The sequence below is a fragment of the Bos javanicus genome, chromosome 5 (assembly GCF_032452875.1).
Source record: "Bos javanicus breed banteng chromosome 5, ARS-OSU_banteng_1.0, whole genome shotgun sequence".
NCBI classification, from domain to species: Eukaryota; Metazoa; Chordata; class Mammalia; order Artiodactyla; family Bovidae; genus Bos; species Bos javanicus.
The window spans coordinates 64,819,203-64,843,809 of record NC_083872.1 but is presented as its reverse complement, the minus strand read 5'-3'; the positions used below and the strand labels follow the sequence as shown (position 1 = coordinate 64,843,809).

General features: G+C 40.7%; 1 protein-coding gene across 1 annotated transcript in view; it reads right to left on the bottom strand.

Moving 5' to 3' along the window:
- Window positions 1-1,101: 1,101 nt before the first annotated feature.
- The window catches only part of SLC17A8 (solute carrier family 17 member 8), a 41,725-nt gene continuing 18,219 nt past the window's right edge, over window positions 1,102-24,607 (bottom strand). The window contains exons 6-12 of the mRNA XM_061417024.1: window positions 18,835-18,921; window positions 17,586-17,725; window positions 17,304-17,453; window positions 16,211-16,343; window positions 11,867-11,977; window positions 5,164-5,291; window positions 1,102-3,809 (exon numbers count right to left, since the gene is read on the bottom strand). Coding sequence (XP_061273008.1) covers window positions 3,468-3,809; window positions 5,164-5,291; window positions 11,867-11,977; window positions 16,211-16,343; window positions 17,304-17,453; window positions 17,586-17,725; window positions 18,835-18,921 — 1,091 coding nt within the window. The 3' untranslated portion in view covers window positions 1,102-3,467. The remainder of the gene's footprint in view (window positions 3,810-5,163; window positions 5,292-11,866; window positions 11,978-16,210; window positions 16,344-17,303; window positions 17,454-17,585; window positions 17,726-18,834; window positions 18,922-24,607) is intronic.

Here is a 24,607-nt window from a genome sequence, read left to right as displayed (position 1 = left end):
GAACCACTAAATGTTCTAAAATTGAAAACACAATAACTGAAATTAAGAACACAATGAGTGGAGTTTTACTAGACTGAACCTTGTAGAGAGAGAAATAAAGGACTTAAAAATAAGTCAGAAGATATCCAGAATAACACAGATAGAGGCAAAAAGCCTGGAAAATACAGAAGTGATGGTCAGAATGCTACCCGCAGACTAGCATCCATTCTGGGTTCTCAGAAAGAGCCTACAGAAAAAAGGGGCCAAAAGCAGTATAGTAAGAGAATGGCTGAAAAATTTCCAAGAGTGATGTAAGACATTGAGCTCCAGATTGAAAATAAAATTAAGTGGACTTGGCAGGGAAGAGAGAAAAGGCTACTTTCTTAAAAGTCAAAGATGACTCAAAGATTTATTTCCAGTGAAAGGGTGATGTAATTAACTGAGATAAGAAACAAGGAGGGAGGAAAAGGTCTGTTGGGCTCAGAAGGAATCAGTGTGAAATAGAAATAGTAGGTTCCAATTTTTACTTTGAATTTAACACCCCGGCAGGGATAATAAATGTGTCCTTATTTCTTAAACAATTACTATTTTTCTTGTTATGTTCATGTTCCAAAACTTTCATTGTTTAAAAAGGACCAGTCAAACTTTCTCGTCTCAAGAATCTAGCACCTCAGGTCTCCTTCCCTTCTTGCTAGAATCCATAGTTTGCCTCTAAGAACTGACCTACAAATGGATATTTGCAGCAAAATGTACAGTAACTTGCAAACCATTCAATACACTTGCCTGATGTTCCAATATAATTATTTGTTCATTGCGACCTTTACTAAACCCATCACAACAAAATAATGTGTTTTCTAGTTTTTAACACCATGACTTAGGACCCCATTTTTTAAATACTGTAAGGACAAGTGACAGGTGCCCTAAAGGCTTTGATTTATCAAAGTAATTTGTCAAATTTCTACATATGCTGCTGACTTCAAATGTTGGAGTAAGTACAACTTTGTGTCACAATCTGCAATATTGCCTTAAGGATTAACATGAGTTCTTAAAATAGTTATTGACTTCATTAACAGAAGGAAAAAAGAAAACACTGGCTACCATAAATTTCTCTGTTTTCTTTTTTTACTCAGAAAACTGCACGACTTTCACAATAAATCCTGTCAAGAGTGAAAAGGAAACAGCATGCTTTCTTTTCAACCCAAAAAAGGTTAAAAGATGATAATGATGATGATAAGTAATGTTTATTGAGCACTTTCTATGTGCCAGGAATTGTTCTAAGTTACATAGTTTCACTAAAGAGATTTAAATACATATAATAACATAAATGATATACCAATGACATAAATAATACTATTTGATAGAGAGTCAGGCATTTGCCCCCCAAAAGTATTCTTTTTATAAAATACATCACAATTCTGTTGATACACTTAGGGACCAGAAATATATATATATATGGGAGAAATTAGGAAAAAAAATCCTACAATAACAAACTGTAAGTAAGTCTACCATTTTTCCTATAATACTATCTTTTTCTTCTGAAAGTAGAATTAAAAATGTCAAAAACAATAAAAAGGAAAATAATTTTATTTTCAAGCAACATTTTTACATGCCAACATTGTTTTCAAATATCATTAAATTTTAAAATACATTTAGAGAGTATCCATGTTATTGCCTTATGCAAAGATAAGTTTTTCAACACTAACTGTGGATCTAGTTGTCCCAGACGTTTACGTTCAGTATTTCACTGTTTAACTACTGCTATGTTACTGTGGTTTCCCTGAATATCATTCTGAGTAAAGTCATTAGGAATACTTCAATCATAATTTTGTCTAACTGATCAAGCTTCCTAGTATCACCAGCCAAAACGGCTAAAGACATACATTTTTTTTTAAATAGAGGACACTTCTAAGAATTTTACCTAATAAAATGCATGAACCAACTTCTTAAATTACTAAATGTCTTAAAGATTTACAAATAATTTGGGACATTGTTTAACCACATTCTTGACATTATGATGGGTTTAAATTGTATTTTTTAGTTCACACTACACAGTTTGTAGGACCTACTTCCCTGACCAGGGATTGAACGGGGACCCCTGCAGTGGAATGGCAGAGTCCTAACCACAGGATGCCAGGGAATTCCCTGAAGGGGTGAAATTTAGTTTACTTCTTCTCAGCCATTCTGACCATCAGATTCCTGGAACTTTGCTATTTTGCTAAGTTTTTCATTTTTCCTCTTCTTTTTTTTTTTAACCTATTTGAATCTCTCATATAGTCTGTGACTCTTGTTATTAAAAAAAATAAGAAAAGTATGAATTCATGTTATGAGTTTCCCTGGTGGCTCAGATGGTAAAGAGTCTGCCTGCAATGCAGGAGACCTGCGTTTGATCCCTAGGTTGGGAAGATCCTCTGGAGAAGGAAATGGCAACCCACTCCAGTATTCTTGCCTGGAAAATCCCATGGACGGAGTTGCCTGGCAGGCTACAGTCCGTGCGGTCGTAAAGAGTTGGACACGACTAAGCAACTTTCACATGCATATGAATTCACAGACTCATTTGGCTCTCAGATTACCTAGGGCCCTAAGGATGTTTGAATCCAGTCCCCCATATGATGTTTGAAAGTTCTCTGCCACATCAACCCAAATGTTTTCCATCCTCCATGCCTGCCAAGATAGGGAATTATCCACATGACAACCCACTCCATTTACAGTTTTCATTATTAAAAATATCTCTTCTAACCTGAAGCAAAACCTTCTTCTCCAAAATTGACATCTATTTTGGACTCCACCAATCTCAACACTTGGAGTAGGAAATGGCAACCCACTCCAGTATTCTTTTCTGGAAATCCCATGAACAGAGGAGCCTGAAGGGCTGAAGTCCATGGGATTGCAAAGAATCGGACATGGCTGAGCACGCATGCATACACGCAATCTCAGCACTGCCTCTGGCAGGATGACCCTGAGCAAGTCCGTCTTTTGTTGCTTTCTTTTCCTCAGTTGTAAAATGGGAATAAGAATTGTTATGTCATGGGGTGTGGAGATTAAATGAGAAGGTAATAAAGCATCTGGCACAATACAGGGCCTTTGAAAGCAGTGGCCTTTATTAGGAATAGGAAACCCACCCCTGCATGGCTGCTCTCAGAAAGGTAGTAACAGCTATTTTTTTCTCTCCTCCAGGCCAAATATCCCCATTTCCTTCCATATTTCTTTGAAAAACATGGCATTTTGTCTCTTATTCTTCCAATCATTCCTTCCTGAATAGTTTATTCTTTGAGAGAAGAATCAACTGCAAATCAAAAAACTTATAGCCATACGTTTTATGAACTTAGAGCAAGTTGTTTCCCTACTGCTGAGTAAATCTCTCCCTGCTCCCCCACATGCAACAACGTCCCTAGAGTTAACCCCCTGGCAAGCCAGCCTATGGAGAAGACAATGGGTATGGATACCTTCTGGTTCTAAAGTGCGGAGGAGCCGGAAGTGCCCCTCAGACATTAGGATGCATCTGAGAAGTTTCCCCCTTCATTCTGGTAGGATGTCAGCTCTTCCTCGTTGAGGGTCACTCCTCTCTGTCCTCTCCATTCCTTTCTCTGGACTTCACAATTCTGGGTGGTGGCTCCATATGACATCTTTCTGGGACTTGCAAAACTCTCATGGTTGAGTTCTGTCTCCTCAGCTAATTCATCCTGGTCAATGATTCCACACTTCTCCTCAGAAAGGTTTTCGGGGTCTGCCCACTCCTGTTTTTCCCCAGAAGCAAAGATCCCATAGAAGATGACGCCACTGTAGTGCACCAAGGCAGCTATGAGGAACACATTCTGCCACTCCTCACGGGTCTGAACAAGGAAATAGTACCAATTAATATTTTAACCCAAAACAGAAATGAACAGTATCTTCTGGAGTCCTCCGCTGGGACAAAAGCACTTAGTCACCCCAAAGCAATGCTGTGCTTCTTGGGAAGACATGTGGCAGATGCATGCCCAGGACCCAAATGGAATTTGAGTGTTTAAAAAAATCAAAGTTAAGACTACAGTGAATATGCATTTTTTCTAATTTAGAAAAATATTTTATAAAATAAACATCCTGTAAGATCCTTGCTGCACCATTTCACAGCTCTCCTAAATCTACAAATGAGGTTAAATTAAATTTGCTTTAGGAACCCACCATTGTAAATATCAGAGGTCTCCTTCTTGCTTGCTTTGACAGTTTGAGTCACAAAAATGCTCAGTTTGTACTGCCCAGTAGCTTATGTATACTCATATTTTCTGTGAAAATATATTGTATAAAAAATAATGGGAATTTGCGTTGAAAGATTTACTAACAGAATTAATAATCATATTACCAATCCTATCGTCTCATGAACAGAGAGAGAGTTTGGATCCTCTGCCTATAAAGTCACCAGAGCCCACCTTTCTTTTCTATCAAAAGATAAGAAATGTTATCCCACACTTTCTTCTCCAAGAAACTGGGAGAATTTCTGAAGTTATATTTTTAATAGGATATGCAACAACAAAGAAATAGTTGGGTAAAAATGCCATAGTATCAAACAATGTTAATTTGCAGAAGGCAGCATATCTATAACCCTTTCAAAGACAGAGATGAAGAAACCATCTGGCCTGTGGCTGAATTCTGGACGGATCTGGGATCCTCCTGTACTACTCACCTTAGTCTAAATACACAAACGTGCAGTAACGACCTGCTGCCACACCTGCGTGGGTTCTTAGGAAGGGTCATTAATGTCTTGTTTGTTTTCTTCATAATAAGGAAGTATAACTGCACTAATATTTTCACGCTGGAGCATGCTAAGCAATAATTGGAAATGGTGGTAAAGTCTAATTACTTGGAATTATAAAACAACCTTGGGTAATTTATTTATCCTGAATTGATTGCCTCAGTTTCTTTTTGTGTCTTTAAACAGTCTTTATGGTATTATCACTTCTTCTACACACACACACCCCACTTCTATTTCTCAGTTTAAGAAACATAGAACCAAACATCAGTCAGTCCTGCTGCCATCAATAAATGATAATTTTTTAAAAGAAGAAGACAAATTTTAAAAAATAGAAGCTCAAGTGACTCAGCCAAGTCAAGGACATACACATTTACACAGGCTGGGACAGGGCCTTGAGACTTGGTGCAGTATTTCAGTTCTCTCATACTGTAACCCACAACCCCAAAGGAAACCATTACCTTGTGCTTGGTCATTGCACCCACAATAAGGGGACAGACCATTCCAGAGAGGGTTCCCACTCCATTTGAGATTCCCATGAGAATGCTGGCATAGCGAGGGGCAATATCCAAGTGGTTGACATTGAAACCTATAGTGAAGCCAAACATTTCAAAATCAGACTCAGGAACAGAATTCCAAATGCAGTTTGGAAAATATTTAGCTTTCCCCAACTCTCATCAATCTCTTTCCTCTACTAATGGATACCTGTACCAAAAGGGCTGGCTTGAGGATTGTCAGGCTGTGTCTGCTCATAGCAGAAAACATGCTGTGATTGATTACGGCTACAATGGGTTCTTCACGGGGAGAATTATGGCACCTCTACCTTCTCAGCTTGAAACCCCAAAATAATGGTGTTTGGGGCAATCTGAAAAGCACAGCCTGGATCACATTTACTCAGAGTAAGCAATCACACAATTACATTGTTGTTGTTTAGTCCCTAAGTCGTATTCGACTCTTTCGCAACCCATGAACTATAGCCCTGCAGGTTCCTCTGACCATGGGATTTCCCAGGCAAGAATACTGGAGTGGGTTGCCATTTCCTTCTCCAGGGGATCTTCTTAACCCTGCACTGCAGGCAGATTCTTTATCACCTGAGCCACCAGGTAAGCCCACACAATCACATACAGTGTGATTAAAACTAAATCTTGCTTCATAATATCCTCCTTCCTAGCTCTCAGCTCACTCCCAAAAGGCCGCCACAGGCAGGTCTGCCTTAGTACCACAGGGCATATTATAAAGGGTTCTTTTTGGATAAGAAAAATTTATACAAACATTTGCAGGATCCTCTGTAATTTACAAAACACTTCCATATACATACTTGATTTGGAATTTGTAAATCTGGATTCGAATCTTATTCTTATCTCTTAAACAAGTCATCTTTAGGACTTTGTTTCCTCATCTCTATTTTGAGGGTCATATTACTCCTTAACTCATAAAGATGCTGTGAGATGAGACTTAGGGGAAATATGTATGCGAGAGCTGTTGGCAAACAGCTGAGCTCTAGTAACTATCACGGTGCCAATATCAGCATCGCTGCTGTTGCTGCCACTGTAAAACACACCCATCACTCTGGGGTCTTTAATCAATAGGTAATGCTGCAAGGAGTGGTAAAATAAAAAATCACCAGTACCTCACTATTCATCTGTTTTTCAGGAGAAAAGGATGAGTGGGATGAAGGAAGCGGGAAGGCAGAGGAAGGACAAGGCTTTGAAAGAGGAGGCATCGGGCACTGGGAACCAATTCTGCCAGTGTAGCCCACGGTTGCATTTTAGAGTCAGACCTTGGATCTGGCTGTTTAATTGAGATGCAAACCTGGACAAATGATTTAATCTTTCTGAACCTCAGCTTCTTCATCTATAAACTGGGATAATCATTCTTATAAAACTGTTGTAAGAATTAAGATAAATAACATATGTCAATTACATAGGTTCAAGGAGGAGAAAGCCAACATCAGGTTCTTTGCAGTACAACATCCATCTACCCAGTTTACTTTCCTGAGCTGGCAAAGTGTCTGGCACATAGTAGGTACTCAATATATCATTGTTTAATTAATTACCAACTTGAACTCTGAAATTACAGCAGGGGGTTATAGGTTTTATTTACTCATATTTTTATTTTCCCTTGTCTTGCTTTTTAATGCTCTATTTTGTGCAAAGAACTAAAAATATAATTTAAAAAAATTCTTTTTCTAATCCAGCATATTGGCTGCTTGTTTTATTTCCTACCTCTGTTCAGAAAGAATTTTAAGAAAACCTTTCTGGAATAAACATACCTTCTCTTTCAAAGTGGCAGAAAATCAGAATATAAAACAGCTGAAAGATTAATTAATCTTACTGTTTATTTGAATGTGATAAACACTTTATTAGAAAAGAACCCAGAGATAAGAAGCAATTAATATGATTGGCGAGTATTATATTCTGATACAAAGCCTAGACATCTGCGTTCAGCTAAAGATAATATGAGAAAAGCCATTTCGGTTTCTAGCTACACAATCCTGGGGTTTGGGGGAAATATCATTGAGAAACTGAGATACTAATAGATTTTTTTGTTTGTTTTTTTGAAGCAGACACATAAAGCAAGTTACACACAAGTTGAGAGAGTCTGTCTTCTCTACACAGGACATATTCTAAAGCAGATATCACCCATTCTTGTATCTTTCTAATCTCCCCTGTCTCAGCTCTCCTATTTATAATCAGTTCCTAAACTGAGCAAGTCTCCCTTGGCATCCCTATTAACTCCTTATAAAGTTGACATATAGCAGATCCTAAGGAATCATCCTCCCCATGACCATAGTCCCTCCCATAGTCTCACTGTTGAATCAGATAAACCTTTATTCCAATCCTAATCACTTAATTTACCTGAGTAAGTTAAGTCACCTCTCCAAGCCTCAGTGTCCTCACTAGTAAAATGAACATAGCAATACTCTTCTCATCAGGCTGCTACAGGGATTAAATGAGTTCATACCTTAAAAGTGACCAGCACGGTGTAAATGCTGAAAAAAAAAAATTTCTCTCCGTCTGATTGTCGCTTAAACTGGCAATCTGGGGACAATATGAGCCTGAATATTTCAATATCTCTGTGGACAGGATATGAATCTCTTTTGCATTACAGAGCTATCAAAAGAAGATGTCCCTTAACATCCTGCTGGGAACAATTCATGACTGCTCTATCCTTGCTATTCAAAGTGTGGACTATTGATCAGTGGTGTCAACTTCACTGGGGAGCCTGCTTGAAATGCAGGATCTCAGGCTCCACTCTACATTGGCTAAATCAGAATCTGTATTTTTGCAAGATCCTAAGGTGTCAGTTTTCATTCCAATCCCAAAGAAAGGCAATGCCAAAGAATGCTCAAACTACCGCACAATTGCACTCATCTCACACTCTAGTAAAGTAATGCTCAAAATTCTCCAAGCCAGGCTTCAGCAATATGTGAACCGTGAACTTCCTGATGTTCAAGCTGGTTTTAGAAAAGGCAGAGGAACCAGAGATCAAATTGCCAACATCCGCTAGATCATGGAAAAAGCAAGACAGTTCCAGAAAAACATCTATTTCTGCTTTATTGACTATGCCAAAGCCTTTGACTGTGTGGATCACAATAAACTGTGGAAAATTCTGAAAGAGATGGGAATAGCAGACCACCTGACCTGCCTCTTGAGAAATTTGTATGCAGGTCAGGAAGCAACAGTTAGAACTGGACGTGGAACAACAGACTGTTTCCAAATAGGAAAAGGAATACATCAAGGCTGTATATTGTCACCCTGTTTATTTAACCTATATGCAAAGTACATCATGAGAAATGCTGGGCTGGAAGAAACACAAGCTGGAATCAAGATTGCCAGGAGAAATATCAATAACCTCAGATATGCAGATGACACCACCCTTATGGCAGAAAGTGAAGAGGAACTAAAAAGCCTCTTGATGAAAGTGAAAGAGGAGAGTGAAAAAATTGGCTTAAAGCTCAACATTCGGAAAATGAAGATCATGGCATCTGGTCCCATCACTTCATGGCAGATAGATGGGGAAACAGTGGAAACAGTGGCTGACTTTATTTTTCTGGGCTCCAAAATCACTGCAGATGGCGACTGCAGCCATGAAATTAAAAGACGCTTACTCCTTGGAAGGAAAGTTATGACCAACCTAGATAGCATATGGAAAAGCAGAGACATTACTTTGCCAACAAAGGTTCGTCTAGTCAAGGCTATGATTCTTCCTGTGGTCATGTATGGATGTGAGAGTTGGACTGTGAAGAAGGCTGAGCACCGAAGAATTGATGCTTTTGAACTGTGGTGTTGGAGAAGACTCTTGAGAGTCCCTTGGACTGCAAGGAGATCCAACCAGTCCATTCTGAAGGAGATCAGCCCTGGGATTTCTTTGGAAGGAATGACGCTAAAGCTGAAACTCCAGTACTTTGGGCACCTCATGCGAAGAGTTGACTCATTGGAAAAGACTCTGATGCTGGGAGGAATTGGGGGCAGGAGGAGAAGGGGACGACAGAGGATGAGATGGCTGGATGGTATCACTGACTCAATGGACGTGAGTCTCAGTGAACTCCGGGAGTTGGTGATGGACAGGGAGGCCTGGCGTGCTACGATTCATGGGGTCACAAAGAGTCGGACACGACTGAGCGACTGATCTGATCTGATCTGATCTGAAGGTGACTTGTATGCACCATTAAATTTTGAGAAGTATTGGGCTAGATTGAATAATAATTGAACAACTGTAGTGAATATTTTTTAATTGTTTTATGTACCTGGTACTGGGACTAAGATCTTCAAAAGCTTTATTTCCACTAGACTGTAAACTTTATAAGAACAGAAACTTTTCTTTTTTTCACTGCAGTTTCTGCTGTGCCAAGAAGAGTGTCTGACTCTTGGGAAGTGTGAAGGAATGAAAGAATTACCTCAGTTCATCGCAATCTCCCAACAACCCTAAGAAGTTGTCATTACATCTCTCCAGTCTCTAGATAAGGAAACTGAGGCTGAGGATTTAAATAACTCAGCATTTTTTTTTTTTTTTTTGCCTTCTGTAAATAGTAAGTACTAAAGAGGGGCCTTACACCTAGGTCTTTGCATCCCTAAACCCAAGTTGTTAGCTTCAAGCTACTTTAAGTGCAAACATTTTTTTCCAATTTAACTATTTATAGTTGACCCTTGAACAAAGTGGGTTGGAGCTGCATGGGTCTAGTTACAGGCAGATTTAGTTCTCAGTAGTAAATACTACAGTATTGCAGGAGATGCAGGAGACATGGGTTCAATCCCTGAGTCGGAAAGATCGCTAGGAGGAAGAAATAGCAACCCGCTCCAGTATTCTTGTCTGGAAAATTCCATGGACGGAGGAGTTTGGTGGTGTACAGTTCACAGGGTCACAAAAAGTCAGATACGACTGAGCAACTAAGCATGCAAGCATGCATGCACAGGATCTGTGGTTAATTGAATCCTCAGATGCAAAATTGAGGATACAACAAAACCCAGGATGCAGAGGAATACTTTATACAGGAGGGCTTCCCTCATAGCTCAGTTGGTAAAGAATCCGCCTGCAATGCAAGAAACCCTGGTTTGATTCCTGGATTGGGAAGTTCCACTGGAGAAGGGATGGGCTACCCACTCCAGTATTTTGGGCTTCCCTTGCAGCTCAGCTGGTAAAGAATCCACCTGCAATGCAGGGGACCCGGGTTCAATCCCTGGGTTGGGAAGATTCCCTGGAGAAGGGAAAGGCTACCCACTCCCATATAGTCAGATTTTTGACTATGCAGGGTGGGGGATCAGCACCCACAACCCCCACATCGTTCAAGGGTCAGCTGTATTTTGATAAGACCAAGGCCCTGTTTTAAGAGTGGTTTTGACCAGAGTTTGGGTGCTTTTCTGTTCTAGGATGTTGTCACCCTGTTTGATCTTTAAGACAGCCCAGAATCAGGGAAAGAGCTCAGGCATGAAGACCAGGCAGGACTGCACCTTAGTCCTTCCTTTGTCTCCAGTTGTGTAACAATAGGAAAGTCCTTCATTTTCCTGAGCTTTAAGTTAGTCCTTAGTAAAATAATGGTAATATCATTTGCTTCACAATGTTGTCAGACATGCAATGTCAAGTGTTCCATTAAATGACAATTTTTAGTATTACAATCTTTTTTAAAAAGATAGGGAAAAAAAATCCCTAAGTTTTGCTTTTTCACCCAGTTTTGCACAGGGAATTTCTGAAGTCTGTAATATGCTAGCACTGTTACCTCTCATACAGTAGCTGGTTTCTGCTTCTATAAAATGGGGAGACTGAAGGCCCTAGGGTAGCTGTCAGAATTGCAGGGATTAATACACAAGAGTGGGCTGTGAACAGCCCCCAGCACAGAGTTTGTGCCTGATCAATGTTAACTCACATCATCATTACTATTCTTCTTAAGTCTTGCTGGCTTAGCAAGTCACATTACCTCTCTGGACCTGCATGTCCTTGTTTGGAAAATGAAAGCCATGGAGAAGACAGAAAACTAAAGAAAAATTGCATCCTTAAAACTTTCTGATTCTATGTGTGTGTATGCATGTGCTGAGTCATGTCCAACTCTTTGCGACCTCATGGACTGTAGCCCACCAGGCTCCTCTGTCCTTGCAATTTTCCAGGCAAGAATACTGGAGTGGGTTGCCATTTCCTCCTCCAGGGGATCTCCCCAACCCAGGGACTGAATCCACATTCCTGGCACCTTCTGCATTGGCAGACAGATTCTTTACCACTAGAGCCACCTGGGAAGCCCTTCTGATTCTATAACTTTATGTCAAATGACTACATCATTTGATTGTGAGTTAATGTTAGCAGTTCTCCTATAGGAAGTGAGAATCAAAAAAGTCACAAGAGCCTCTGGTAGGTCGGGTGGCCTGGTGCTAAAGTATGAAGGTGCCACTTTGTCCAGCAACACGCATTCTGCCCAGGCCCCAGAGAGGGCATCTGCATGTTGTCTTTCCCAAGATGGAGAGAGTAGTGATAATTCCAGCTTGGCTGGGCTCCTAAGCCCAGTTCTCAGTGATACTCAAAATCATCCCCACTAGATGAAAATCTCTAGCCAGTGGCCCTGATTCTTGGGAATGGCCTGGCTGCCAAAAGTAGATGCTCAATATCCTTTCCTTCCTTTCTCCCAAGTCTTGCTGAATCTATGGAAAAGATTTGGAAACCCAAAGGACACTTTACCTGAAATAGCAAAACCACTAAATCCTACAGCAAGCACCAGAAAGGAGATAGCCATCCCCTTGGTATGGGAAAAGCCAACCACGAGGAGCAAGGTTGCCTCCATGCCAAAACCTGTGAATGGAAACAGCAGGGGAAAATGTCATTTTCATGACAGTCAGCCCAAGTTCATGAATTTATCACAAAATTTATTTTCACGGACCCAAGCTTTTAGTACACATATTTTGGCACAATATTTACAATCTTATATTTCTTGACTACACGACTTTGCTAATATTACCCAAGTGTTCTGTGAGCTTTCCAACAATTTCCTGGTGTGCCTTGAACACTGTATAGTCCCAGGAGGTACAATGATGCCCATAGGATGAGGAATGTTTATTATCAGTTGTTCATGGGAAGCTCCCCCTGCCACTTCTAAGACCGTCAGTGATTCTCCATTGATTACACAGGTGATGGTCTCTCACAGAAAATGAAACAAAAATAAAATTTAAAAATAAAATTATTTTTATTTTTAAATAATAAAATAATAAAATTATTTTATTATTGCCAAAAGTGATTAGAAAGCAGTAGTGACTATCTGAAACAAAAAGCAGAACCTCACCACCTGTCAAGCATAAGGCAAAATTCTTCCTTTTCAGAAGTGTATCAAGCTTTCAGGCCTCTTTATAATGCCATGAGATATTTGCACATAAAATACAGTGGGACAGAAATACTTTTTGCTGCTTTCATTCAAAATAAGTGAATCCAGCACAATAAAAAAGGGTAAGGAAATGATGAAGATCCTTCTCACCAACACACAAACACACACATATGTTCAGTTGATAGCAGACAGAAAGATGATATAAGTACTGTTTCCAGGGACAGGAAGTACCCTGGGAGGTAGAAGACAGTGAAATGATGCTTCATCCTAGAGACTGTCTGCTGATTCCAGACATCACTACACGATTGTCCTTTGAGTTACCTCAAAGATAACAGGCCCAAATCAAGTCTCTGTCCCCTATATTCACTCCAAAATAGGCAAAAGATTAAATGAAATTGGATATATAAGGTGTTGAGCATGATCACCGGCCATGGGCATGACTCAACAAATGGTAATTGAATGTTCAAAGCAGAAATCTCAGAATCAACTTGGACTTTTCTCTTTTTCTTCAGTTTTCAGATAAGAATCTATGACATTGGCTTTAGAAATATCTGCTTTTCCTTCCCCTACCATTGTCTTAGTTCTGGACTCTACTACCTCTCACCCAGACAACTTCAAAAACCTCTTTATTGGTCTTCCCATCTCTTTTTCCTCTGATCCATTCTCTGGATCATTATTTTTGTAAACTACAAATCTGATCAATTGCCCCTTTACTTAAAACGCATGTCAGTGGTTCCATACTATAAGTACAGTGTCTATAATAAATTCCTCCTGCTGTCCCAGTTTCATTTTCTGTCACTCTAACCCCCTTGCTCACCATCCAAAGCCCATGGAAAGCCCTCTACTGCTGCACACGTCTCTCCACCATTTCCTGATCACAACACTGTTTTGTGCCTGCACTGTATTTCCACAGACTGTTCCTTCACCTGCAGTACTCCTCTCGTATCACTTACTTCTCATTTCTGGAGAAATCTTACTATTTTTTAAAATCCAGTTCAAATATTGCTTTACTTAGGAAGCTGACAACCCTGCCACTCACCACCACTGAAGCTGACATCTCCTTCTTCTTACTCATTTCATAGAACTTTCCAGAATTGCCCTGTAGTTTTTCATTTGTGTTTCTGCCTTCCCCAACAAAACTGTGATATTATCCAGGGAAGGTACCATGGATATAGTACAGAGCCTGGCAAGTATGTAGTGGGAACTCAATACTTAATGCAAAGGAAAGAAAGGAAAATCAAGATTAAGTTGAAATACAAGCCAAGGCACTTTTTTGTAAACCTTAATAAGTTGCTTACCTTTCTGAATCCATTCTTCAAAACTATTATAGAAATAGGGCAAGCATCAATGATTGTTTTAGATGGTCATCTAAAGAGAATCAGTGAAATTATGGGCACAGAGGTGCTTTTTAAACTGTGAGCTTCAAAGACTCACTGATACAGAGAATACATTAGTGCTTGCCAGTGGGAGGATGGAGAGAGGGAGAGGCAATATAGGAGTAAGGGAGTGGAAGGTGCAAACTACTGGGTGTGAGACAGGCTCAAGGATGCATGTTGCACAACAGGAAGAACATAGCCACTATTTTATAACAATTCTAAATGGAACAAAAGCTTCAAAAATTGTATTTAAAAGTTTTAAAATTTTAATTAATCAATGTTTTTTTTAAATTGTGGACTTCATACCATTACTGGGCATCCATGTCCCATCACCTCACGGCAAATAAATGGGGAAACAATGGAAACAGTGACAGACTTAATTTCTTAAGGCTCCAAAATCACTGCATATGGTAACTGCAGCCATGGAATTTTGCTCCTTGGAAGAAAAGCTATGAGAAACCTAGACAGCATATTAAAAAGCAGAGACATTACTTTGCTGACAAAGGACTATCTAGCTTAAGCTATGATTTTTCCAGTAGTCATGTATGGATGTGAAAGTTGGATCATAAAGAAAGCTAAGTACCAAAGAACTGTTGCTTTTGAACTGCCAGAGTCCCTTGGACAGCAAGATCAAGTCAGTCAACCCTAAAGGAAATCAGTCCTGAATATTCATTGGAAGGACTGATGCTGAAGCTGAAGCTCCAATACTCTGGCCACCTGATGCAAAGAACTAACTCCTTAGAAAAGACTCTGATGCTAGGAAAGATTGAGCGCAGGAGGAGAAGGGGATGACAGAGGATGAGATGGTTGGATGGCATCACTGACTCGATGGAAATGAGTTTGAGCAAGCTCCAGGAGTTGGTGATGGACAGGGAAGACTGGAGTGGTGCAGTCCATGCGGTCGCAAAGAGTCGGACACGACTGAGCGACTGAAGTGAACCACGCATTCATGCTCAGTCACTTCAGTCATGTCCGACGCTTTGTGACCCCATGGACAGCAGTCCCCCAGGCTCCTTTGTCCATGGGATTATCCCAGCAAGAATACTAGAGTGGGTTGCTACTTCTTCCTCCAGGGGATCTTCCTGACCCAGGGATCAAACCGGTGTCTTTTGTGTCTCCTGCATTGGCAGATTATTTTTCCCTGTATATAATTCAAATTGTGGAAACAAAATTAATAACAAGTAGTAATGGTATAAGGGCTTCCCAGGTGGCTCAGTGGTAAAGAATCCGTCTGCTGATGCAGGAGAAGTGGGTTCAGTCCTTGAGTCAGGAAGATCCCCTAGAGAAGGAAATGGCAACCCACTCCAGTATTCTTGCCTGGAAGATTCCATGGACAGAGGAGCCTGGCAGGCTATAGTCTAGGGAGTAGCAAAGAGTTGGACATGACTGAGCACACACACACACACACACACACACACCATTGTATACTAACTATTTGTGTTTTGGAAGTGGCCTGTCTTACACAACAAGGCACATGGCTCAAACTTCCCTTATCTTAACACTATTAAAAAAGTGGAACCAGAAAGTTTATTCCCCCAAAAGAATTAGAATAAAGACATTGTGTGAATAAAATCTATAAATGATACATTGATTCATCAATAAGGAAAAAAAAAGATTTTTGCCAAATAATGGACTTTCAAAGAAAGAAAAATCATTTAAGAGCATAGTGACTCCTATCTACAGTGAAAATGCTAGGACTATATGCTTCAGGAGCTGAAGGATAAAATTTAAACTTTATGAGTAATCAAGAGATCCTAGGAAGTGAAACTATTCCAGGCTGACAAGAACTAGAATTGAAAGGTCTGAGACATGTTTTCATTTCACATTAAAACAACCTGAAGTTCACATAGGCAACCAATTCAGCCAGACTGGGATTTTTTTACCTCAGTCACACTTTCCACCTTCTATATTGTTGTCCAGACACTCAGTCATGTCCGACTCTTTGAGCCCCCATGAACGGCAGCACACCAGGCTTCCCTGTCATATCTTTTAAAAAAATATCTCTTTTTTGGCCACATGACCAAAATAGTACCCCACATCTTAGTGCCCCAACCAGGGATTGAACCCAGGCCCTTGACAGTGAGAGCACAGAGTTCTAACCACTGGAGCGCCCAGGAATTTGCAAATCATCATATCTCAGGTTGCACAAGTACAGGCTGAACGACCACTAGGCAGGGGTGTTACGGACACTCAAGTATCAACTAGGGGATGGACTTAGGGGCCTTTAAGAGCCTTCTCAGTGCTTAGACATAACCTCAAAAATATGGTTTGCAATTCAGTTTCATCTCATTCTATAAAAGCTGCTTAAGCCACCTATGAAATCCACAGTACCTCCGCAGTTCATGATTTTTCTGACAGCAGTTGTGGTCAGAATTTTTCTGCTTCTTAAATAATCAGCCAGTTGTCCTCCAATAGGCACAATGATCGTCATAACCATGTGTGGGACTGCTGACAAGAGACCCACCTGGAATGAAAAGAAACAGTGAGCTGTTTTTAGCTACTTCTGAAAGATGTACTTCTTTAACACCCTCACCATCTCCACTGACCCCTCACCCTCACCACCAAATTTAATCATCTAATTATATGGGACTGAGACAGGCCTGAAGTTTGTAATGAATAAACAATGAATGAGTGAACAACTTTAAGAATAGACCTACTCGTCTCCTCTACCAGATAGGAAACTCCTTGGGATGGGTAGGTCTATTCTTAAAATCGTTCACAAAGGTCCCAGTACCCAGTGGGTGTTTGACTACCTGGCACATGGCAGTCAGACTCTTGGCACAGAGTGGGTGCTCCCTGATAGCAGCCACTGCTGGTTGTGCTAGCTCTTCCATAGTCACTTCTGACAGTACCTGTAGCTATGCAGATATCTACCTCTACTAGGCCTCTGTTCTTTATCCTGTGGGAAGGAGACTTAATACTTTTAGGATGACAGCTTATGTTTTACCATCCACACTCTTCCTACCTGAAACACAGGCAACCTAATAGCAATGGTTGGGGACATTGTAAAAGGTTCTTTCTAAACCATAAAATACTGGTCATTAGTGCTATGACTGTGATCTGCAAAATGAGCTTTAAGGTTCTTACTGCTCTCCCTGAATAATTTATAGGCAAAAAAAAAACCTCACACCCTTAAATCTTTTGATCTTTGCCTAATATGCAGTTCTTGAGTCAGCTTCAGAAACACTTTGAGAATGGGGAGAACATAAATCTTTAAAAGCAGCTTAATACAGCTCTGATCCTTACTAAGAAGAAATTAAATAGCTATGTATATTGTGCATAGAATGCATAACTTGTCTGACCTCCAGGGTATTAGGTGTCACAGAACTGTTATGAATTTTGATCAGTAATGTAATTATTTTATCAAGCAAAGATTTTTGCAGTGGAAGCAAGAGATTTAAAGTTCAAGAATCTGTATGTTTACCTTACTTATTGCAAATCCAAAGACCTCTTCAAAGTAAGCAGGCTGACTTATTAACAGCAAATAAAATGTCCAGCTTCTGCAAAAATTGGCCACAATGATTGCATACACTGGCAATGACGTGAAAAATCTTTTCCATGGTGTATTAAATTTCTAGAAAGCGAAAATACAGTGAGATTTTTAGTGAATATACTGACAGATTAATTCTCTTATGAGGCTAACACAATCACTGAAAGAAATACTCATAAAAAAGAGGGAAGTCTTCATCTCTCCCTCTCTACTTACACTGAGACTAACCAAGTTGGCTCCTTCTCCTATACTTGTCTCTATATAGGTCCTCTCCTCCTGGGATATTGTTGGGTGAGCTGCTGGACATTCATAGGCCTGCAACAGCCAAAACATGTACCAAATAATCCCCAAAATACCTGCAATCGAAAAACAAAAAGCTTGATGATATCGTCTCATTTTCTTCCATCTCTAAATTTGTCAAATTTCAAAGTATTCTCAAATGGCACTATATTCAGCTAGGAGAAAGCATTTGGTTGATTTTTTCCTGTCATTATGTTATTAACTGGTATTTAAAGAAAGATTATGTTCTGCTCATTAAGAAATTCAACTTTTATATACACATTAAATGAATCATCGTTAGACAAGTATTCCATTTATGTGATAAACTTGTCTTCAGTTCAGTTCAGTTGCTCAGTCGTGTCCCACTCTTTGCGACCCCATGAATCGCAGCTTGCCAGGCCTCCCTGTCCATCACCAACTCCCGGAGTTCACTCAGACTCACATCCATCAAGTCAGTGATGCCATCCAGCCATCTCATCCTCTGTCGGCCCCTTCTCCTCTTGCCCCCAATCCCTCCCAGCATCAGAGTCTTTTCCAATGAGTCAACTCTTCACATGAGGTGGCCAAAGTACTGGAGTTTCAGCTTTAGCAACATTCCTTCCAAAGAAATCCCAGGGCTGATCTCCTTCAGAATGGACTGGTTGGATCTCCTTGCAGTCCAAGGGACTCTCAAGAGTCTTCTCCAACACCACAGATCAAAAGCATCAATTCTTTGGCACTCAGCCTTCTTCACAGTCCAACTCTCACATCCATACATGACCACTGGAAAAACCATAGCCTTGACTAGACAGACCTTTATTGGCAAAGTAATGTCTCTGCTTTTCAATATGCTATCTAACTCGTCTTAGTGATCCTTATTTTCATACAGTAAACTCTTAAGCCAACCCCATTAGATAGTAAATGCCATATCTATCAATTACCCACGTGCGCGTGTGTGCTCAGTCAGTTCAGTCCTGTCCAACTCTTCATGACCCTATGGATTGTAGCCCAGAAGGCTCCTCTGTCCATGAGAATCTCCAGGCAAGAATATTGAAGTGGGTTGCCATTCCCTCCTCCAGGGGATCTTCCCAACCCAGGGATCAGACCTCCATTTCCTGCATCTCCTGCATTGGCTGGGGATTCTTCACCACTGAGCCACCCAGGAAGCCCAGTTACCCATGGGAACTCATGAAATCAAATCACTCACCATAAGTATAAAAGACAGAGGCCCATCCAATGTACTGGACCAACACCCCAGCCAGCGGCATGGCAATCACTGCTCCTGCATAGGAACCTAGGACAAGAAAAGTTGAAGGAAACTTACCAGTCATCAGGCAAGCCCATCCAACCCATTTAGAGTTCAGCAGTCAGCCTGAAGACCAATCACACTGAGTGGGAGTTAGGATGCCTCTGTGCAGAGGAGCTGGCTAACTCCCACCGTGCCTAAAAACAGGCCTCCAAGAGAAAAAGGTCTCCAGGATACCCTTTAACTTCATCCAGACGGCATGGAAGGATTAGACAGAGATGGCTCAGGCACCTTGATTTGGAATTACAAGAAAATGGAATGAAAAAAATGAGAAAAATGTGACAGAACTCTGAAAAATTCAAACAGGCACAGTATTGGGTGCTGAAGACAGAAAGTGAAGGAACAGGGAGTTCCCTGGTGGTCCAGTGGTTAAGACTCTGTGCTTCCATTGCAGGGGGTATGGGTTCGATCCCGGGTCAGGAAATTAACATCCCACATGCTTGGAGTACAGCCAATAAGTAAATAAATAGCCAGAACATTAAAAAGAAAGAAAGAAAGTGAAGGCATTTGTGTATCTATCTCTCAGGGTTCACAATTCAGAAGGATTATTACCTAGGTCTTTATTTTAAAAAAATTTTCTTTTCCCAGTTTTATTGAGATATAATTATATTGATATATAATTCACCTAGGTCTTTAAATAAGGAACTTCAAACTATGAAAGGATCATGCTTTTTAGTGTCTCAATTTTTTTTTTTTTAAATACCAGAAAACTGTTAAATTTCAGGATGGCAGGATGACCAGGATAGCTACTGTCTTCATCCGCCTCCTAAATGGGTACACTTTTTAGTTTCTTACTTTGAAATACCTAACCTTGTACATACTTACCTATGTGTGGATGTTTATCTTGTCTAGACAAGATAACAAGGGCTAGAGGCAGTGACCTCACCTTCACTATCTCCTGCCGCTCTATGATATCTGGTGGAGAGACACGAGCCCTGCGAACTCCCAATAAATATTAACTGAATCAAAAAAATTACTATATGAAATTCCCTCTGGGTATGAGTGGAAAAAATTCTTGCTTCAGCACAAGTGAGCAGCAAAAGGAAATGCTGTATCCCGTAACCCAGTGCTAAGGAAGATCTTTGGGAAACGGGAGCTTGGAGAGCTTACAGACAAAGAAATTAAATCCCATCTTTCCAAGTTGGGCCCAGCGGGCTATGAAAGGCCTGACCTGGAATCCCGGATCTGAACATCAGGACCCCTGCGGAAGTCTCTCAATTCCTCCAAATCATTTTTCTCAGATGGAAGTGAAATCTCTGTCTTACCAGGTTGTTTTGAGGAGTAAATAAGTTATTACATGAAGGTGCTCTAATTAAGTGTTACATAAACACCAACTAGAGTTGTGGTTATCATGTCTCCTTTACACACAGAAGGTCCTGGGTTCGAGTCCCAATAGAACCAAGCCAACAGGGCTGCTTTTTAGAGCTTCCCAGGTGGCGTTAGTAGTAAAAGAATCTGCCTGCAATGGAAGGGACCTAGGTTTGATCCCTGGATCAGGAAGATCCCTTGGAGAAGGAAACGGCAACCACTCCTGTATTCTTGCCTGGAGAATTCCATGGATAGAGGAGCCTGGTGGGCTACAGTCCATGGGGTCACAAAGAGTCAGACACAACTGAGGAACTAACACTCTCACTTTCAAACATTAATGATTAATGCTGCTATTGTGTACAGAATAATACTGCTACTGCTAAGTTACTTCAGTCGTGTCCGACTCTGTGCATAGATGGCAGCTCACCAGGCTCCCCCATCCCTGGGATTCTCCAGGCAAGAACACTGGAGTGGGTTGCTATTTCCTTCTCCAATGCAGGAAAGTGAAAAGTGAAAATGAAGTCGCTCAGTCGTGTCTGAATTTTAGCGACCCCATGGACTGCAGCCTACCAGGCTCCTCCATCCATGGGATTTCCAGGAAAGAGTACTGGAGTGGGATGTCACTGCCTTCTCCAACAGAATAATAGAGCACTTTTAATTTTTTTAACCTCAGACTTCCTCAGACCGATAAGGCAAATGTTCCAGGACATATCATCTATAAAGAAGAGCTACAGATCTGATTCCTCTGTGGGTATGGAGAAGGTGGTCTCTTTTCTTGGAGCAAATACCCTGGGAGTGGGAGGTGGGAGCTCCAGTTTAGATGATGCAAATGGGGAGGATCAGGGGATAACCATCTATTGAACTTATATGCATAGTACATCATGAGAAATGCTGGGCTGGAGGAAGCACAAGCTGGAATCAAGATTGCCGGGAGAAATATCAATAACCTCAGATATGCAGATGACACCACCCTTATGGCAGAAAGTGAAGAGGAACTAAAAAGCCTCTTGATGAAAATGAAAGAGGAGAGTGAAAAAGTTGGCTTAAAACAACATTCAGAAAACGAAGATCATGGCATCCAGTCCCATCACTTCATGGCAAATAGATGGGGAAACAGTGGAGACAGTGTCAGATTTTATTTTTCTGGACTTCAAAATCACTGCAGATGGTGACTGCAGCCATGAAATTAAAAGATGCCTACTCCTTGGAAGGAAAGTTATGACCAACGTAGATAGCATATTAAAAAGCAGAGACATTACTTTGCCAATGAAGGTCCATCTAGTCAAGGCTATGATTTTTCCAGTGGTCATGTATGGATGTGACAGTTGGACTATTAAGAAAGCTGAGTGCCAAAGAATTGATGCTTTTGAACTGTGGTGTTGGAGAAGACTCTTGAGAGTCCCTTGGACTACAAGGAGATCCAACCAATCCATCCTAAAGGAGATCAGTCCTGGGTGTTCATTGGAAGGACTGAAGCTGAAGCTGAAACTCCAATACTTTGGCCACCTGATGGGAAGAGATGACTCATTGGAAAAGACACTGATGCTGGGAAAGATTGAGGGCAGGAGGAGAAGCAGACAACAGAGTATGAGATGGCTAGATGGCATCACTGACTCAATGGACATGGGTTTGGGTGGACTCTGGGAGTTGGTGATGGACAGGGAGGCCTGGCACGCTGCAGTTCATGGGGTTGCAGAGTCGGACACAACTAAGCAACTGAACTGAACTGAATATAAAATGCATTGAGTGCTTTCTGTGTGATTTCTAGTATTGTGCCGAGTACTCTGGACCCCTGATTTTATTTAACCTTTTTTTCAACCTAGTAACACTGGTACTAGTGTCATTCCCATTTTACAAGAATGCTTGGGATGGGAGGTAAATTTCCTGAGGTTACATCAGTGTGAGTGACCAGAATCTAGGTCTGCAGGAATCCAAAGCCTTTAACCTTAACTGTTTAATAATTCAGTCCTGCTTCTTCCATTCAACAATAGCCAATAATTCCTTATAGCAAGAAGCACTCTTCCATTGAGGACATTTTACAGCTTGAAATTGTCCTTTCCTGTCTTTTAGACAACTCTTCCTCATCCTTCCAAATGTGGTTGAATGTGATCTCCTATCACACCCATAGGTCCTGAGCATACCCCAATAGCGCTCTCCACCCATATTACCCTAACTGCACCTTGATCCCTCTGTGTGGTCACCACAGAGGAAGAGGAGGGTGCTTATTGAATGGCATAGACATAGAGGAGTAGCTGAACTGGGGATGAGAGAGTCCCCAGTTCTGTCCTCACTTTCTATGAGAATTTATATCTTTTTTCCCCCTCCCTGAGCATCAGTCTCCTCTACTATAAAACAATGGAGTTAGAAAAAGAATTCAGATTTGTGGCTATCAGAGGCAGAGGTGGGTAGAGGGGAAATCATATGAAGGCAATAAAAAAGTACAATTTGCCAGGTATAAGTAAGTACTAGAGGTGTATCATACAACATAATAAAGATAACTAACACTGATGTATGTTGTAAATGAAAGTTGGTAAGACAGTAAAGCCTAAGAATTCTCATCACAAGGAAAAAAGATTTTTTGCCTATTTCTTTGATGTTGTATCTGTGTGAGGTGATGACATTCACTAAACCTAATGTGACAAATATTTCATGATGTATGTAAGTCAGATCATTACATTGAACACCTGAAATGTAAACAGTGCTGTATGTCTCTTCCATCTCAATAAAACTAGGGGAAAACAAAACCAAAAAGCTATGTCTTTGAATAAAGCCAGTTTTATTTCTTTAAAAATTAAAATTAATTTAAAAAATAAAACAATGAATGTGACTAGATGTTTTCTAAAGACTCTTCCAACTGCAATACTTTTTAAGTATAAGAACCATTTATTTCCAAGCCTGGGTTTACTTCTAATGACATTTTTGCTGTGCTCTTCTTTGAAACCAAGGCCACACCTTAGCTGGGAAATGCAATAAAGCCTGTGACCTTGATCAGGTAACTTTCCTTGAGCATCAAATCATTTCTTAAATTAGCCATTTTAGGGCTATAAAAACACTAGGAATGGGGAGTGGCTGCTGGTTGTTCTTGTTTGCTGGCAAATCAAAATAAAAGGCCTTTTAAGTAAATCATCTGAAGAAAACAGGTCAAGGTCAGCTGCGGCAGAATCTTACATCCTTCTAGAGTTGGTATAAGATCAGTAGGGGAGGTGGAGTTGATCTTGAACTGCAAGCAAGAGACAAAAATGGTTCCTAAGGATGGGGGAGACTAAAGATGTAAAGGCATCTCAGCTGTGCGTGCATTTCCAAATGAGACACAAAATAGTCACGTGGGTGAATGTTTCACACCAAATTCCCTGGGATCCTTTATTACTACTATTGCTGTTACTACTGCTGCTGCTGCTGCTGCTGCTAGCACTATTACTACTTGTGCAGGTATAGAAGAGAGAGTGAAAGTGTTAGTCACTCAGCTGTGTTCAACTCTTTGTGACCCCAGGAACTGTAGCCCACCATGCTCCTCTGTCCATGGAATTCTCCAGGCAAGAATACCGGAGTTGGTTGCCATGGCCTAAGTCACTTTTGTCTTCTTGGGCCTCTTTCCCCATTAAAAAAATATTTGCAAATATTGGTGGCAGCACATGCTGTTATTGTTCAAATATTGATGGGTACCTAGTAGAGTCTTCTGAACACTGATTATTCTCAGAGATTCATAGAGGGGCCAGTCCCAAAGGCATGGCTTCAAATGAGGCAAGCTTAGCAAGGTGAAATTTGGACACCTAGGAGTTAAAGTCACATTAGTACTTAAGGGCTATTAATTTGCTTTTGTGTAAAATGGATGATGTACTCTTCATTTTTTTTTTTTCTGGAAGATAATAGCAAAAGTTGATTAAATGATCTCTATGACAAATCACTGCAGATGGTGACTGCAGCCATGAAATTAAAAGACGCTTGCTCCTTGGAAGGAAAGCTATGGCCAACCTAGACAGCATATTAAAAGGCAGAGACATTACTTTACCAACAAAGGGCTGTCTAGTCAAAGCTACGGTTTTTCCAGTAATCATGTATGGATGTGAGAGTTGGACTATAAGGAAAGCTGAGCGCCGAAATATTGATGCTTTTGAACTGTGGTGTTGGAGAAGACTCTTGAGAGTCCCTTGGACTGCAAGGAGATCCAACCAGTCCATTCTGAAGGAGATCAGCCCTGGGATTTCTTTGGAAGGACTGATGCTGAAGCTGAAACTCCAATACTTTGGCCACCTGATGGGAAGAGCTGACTCATTGGAAAAGACCCTGATGCTGGGAAAGATTGAGGGAAGGAGGAGAAGGGGACGTCAGAGGATGAGATGGTTGGATGGCATCACCGATGTGATGG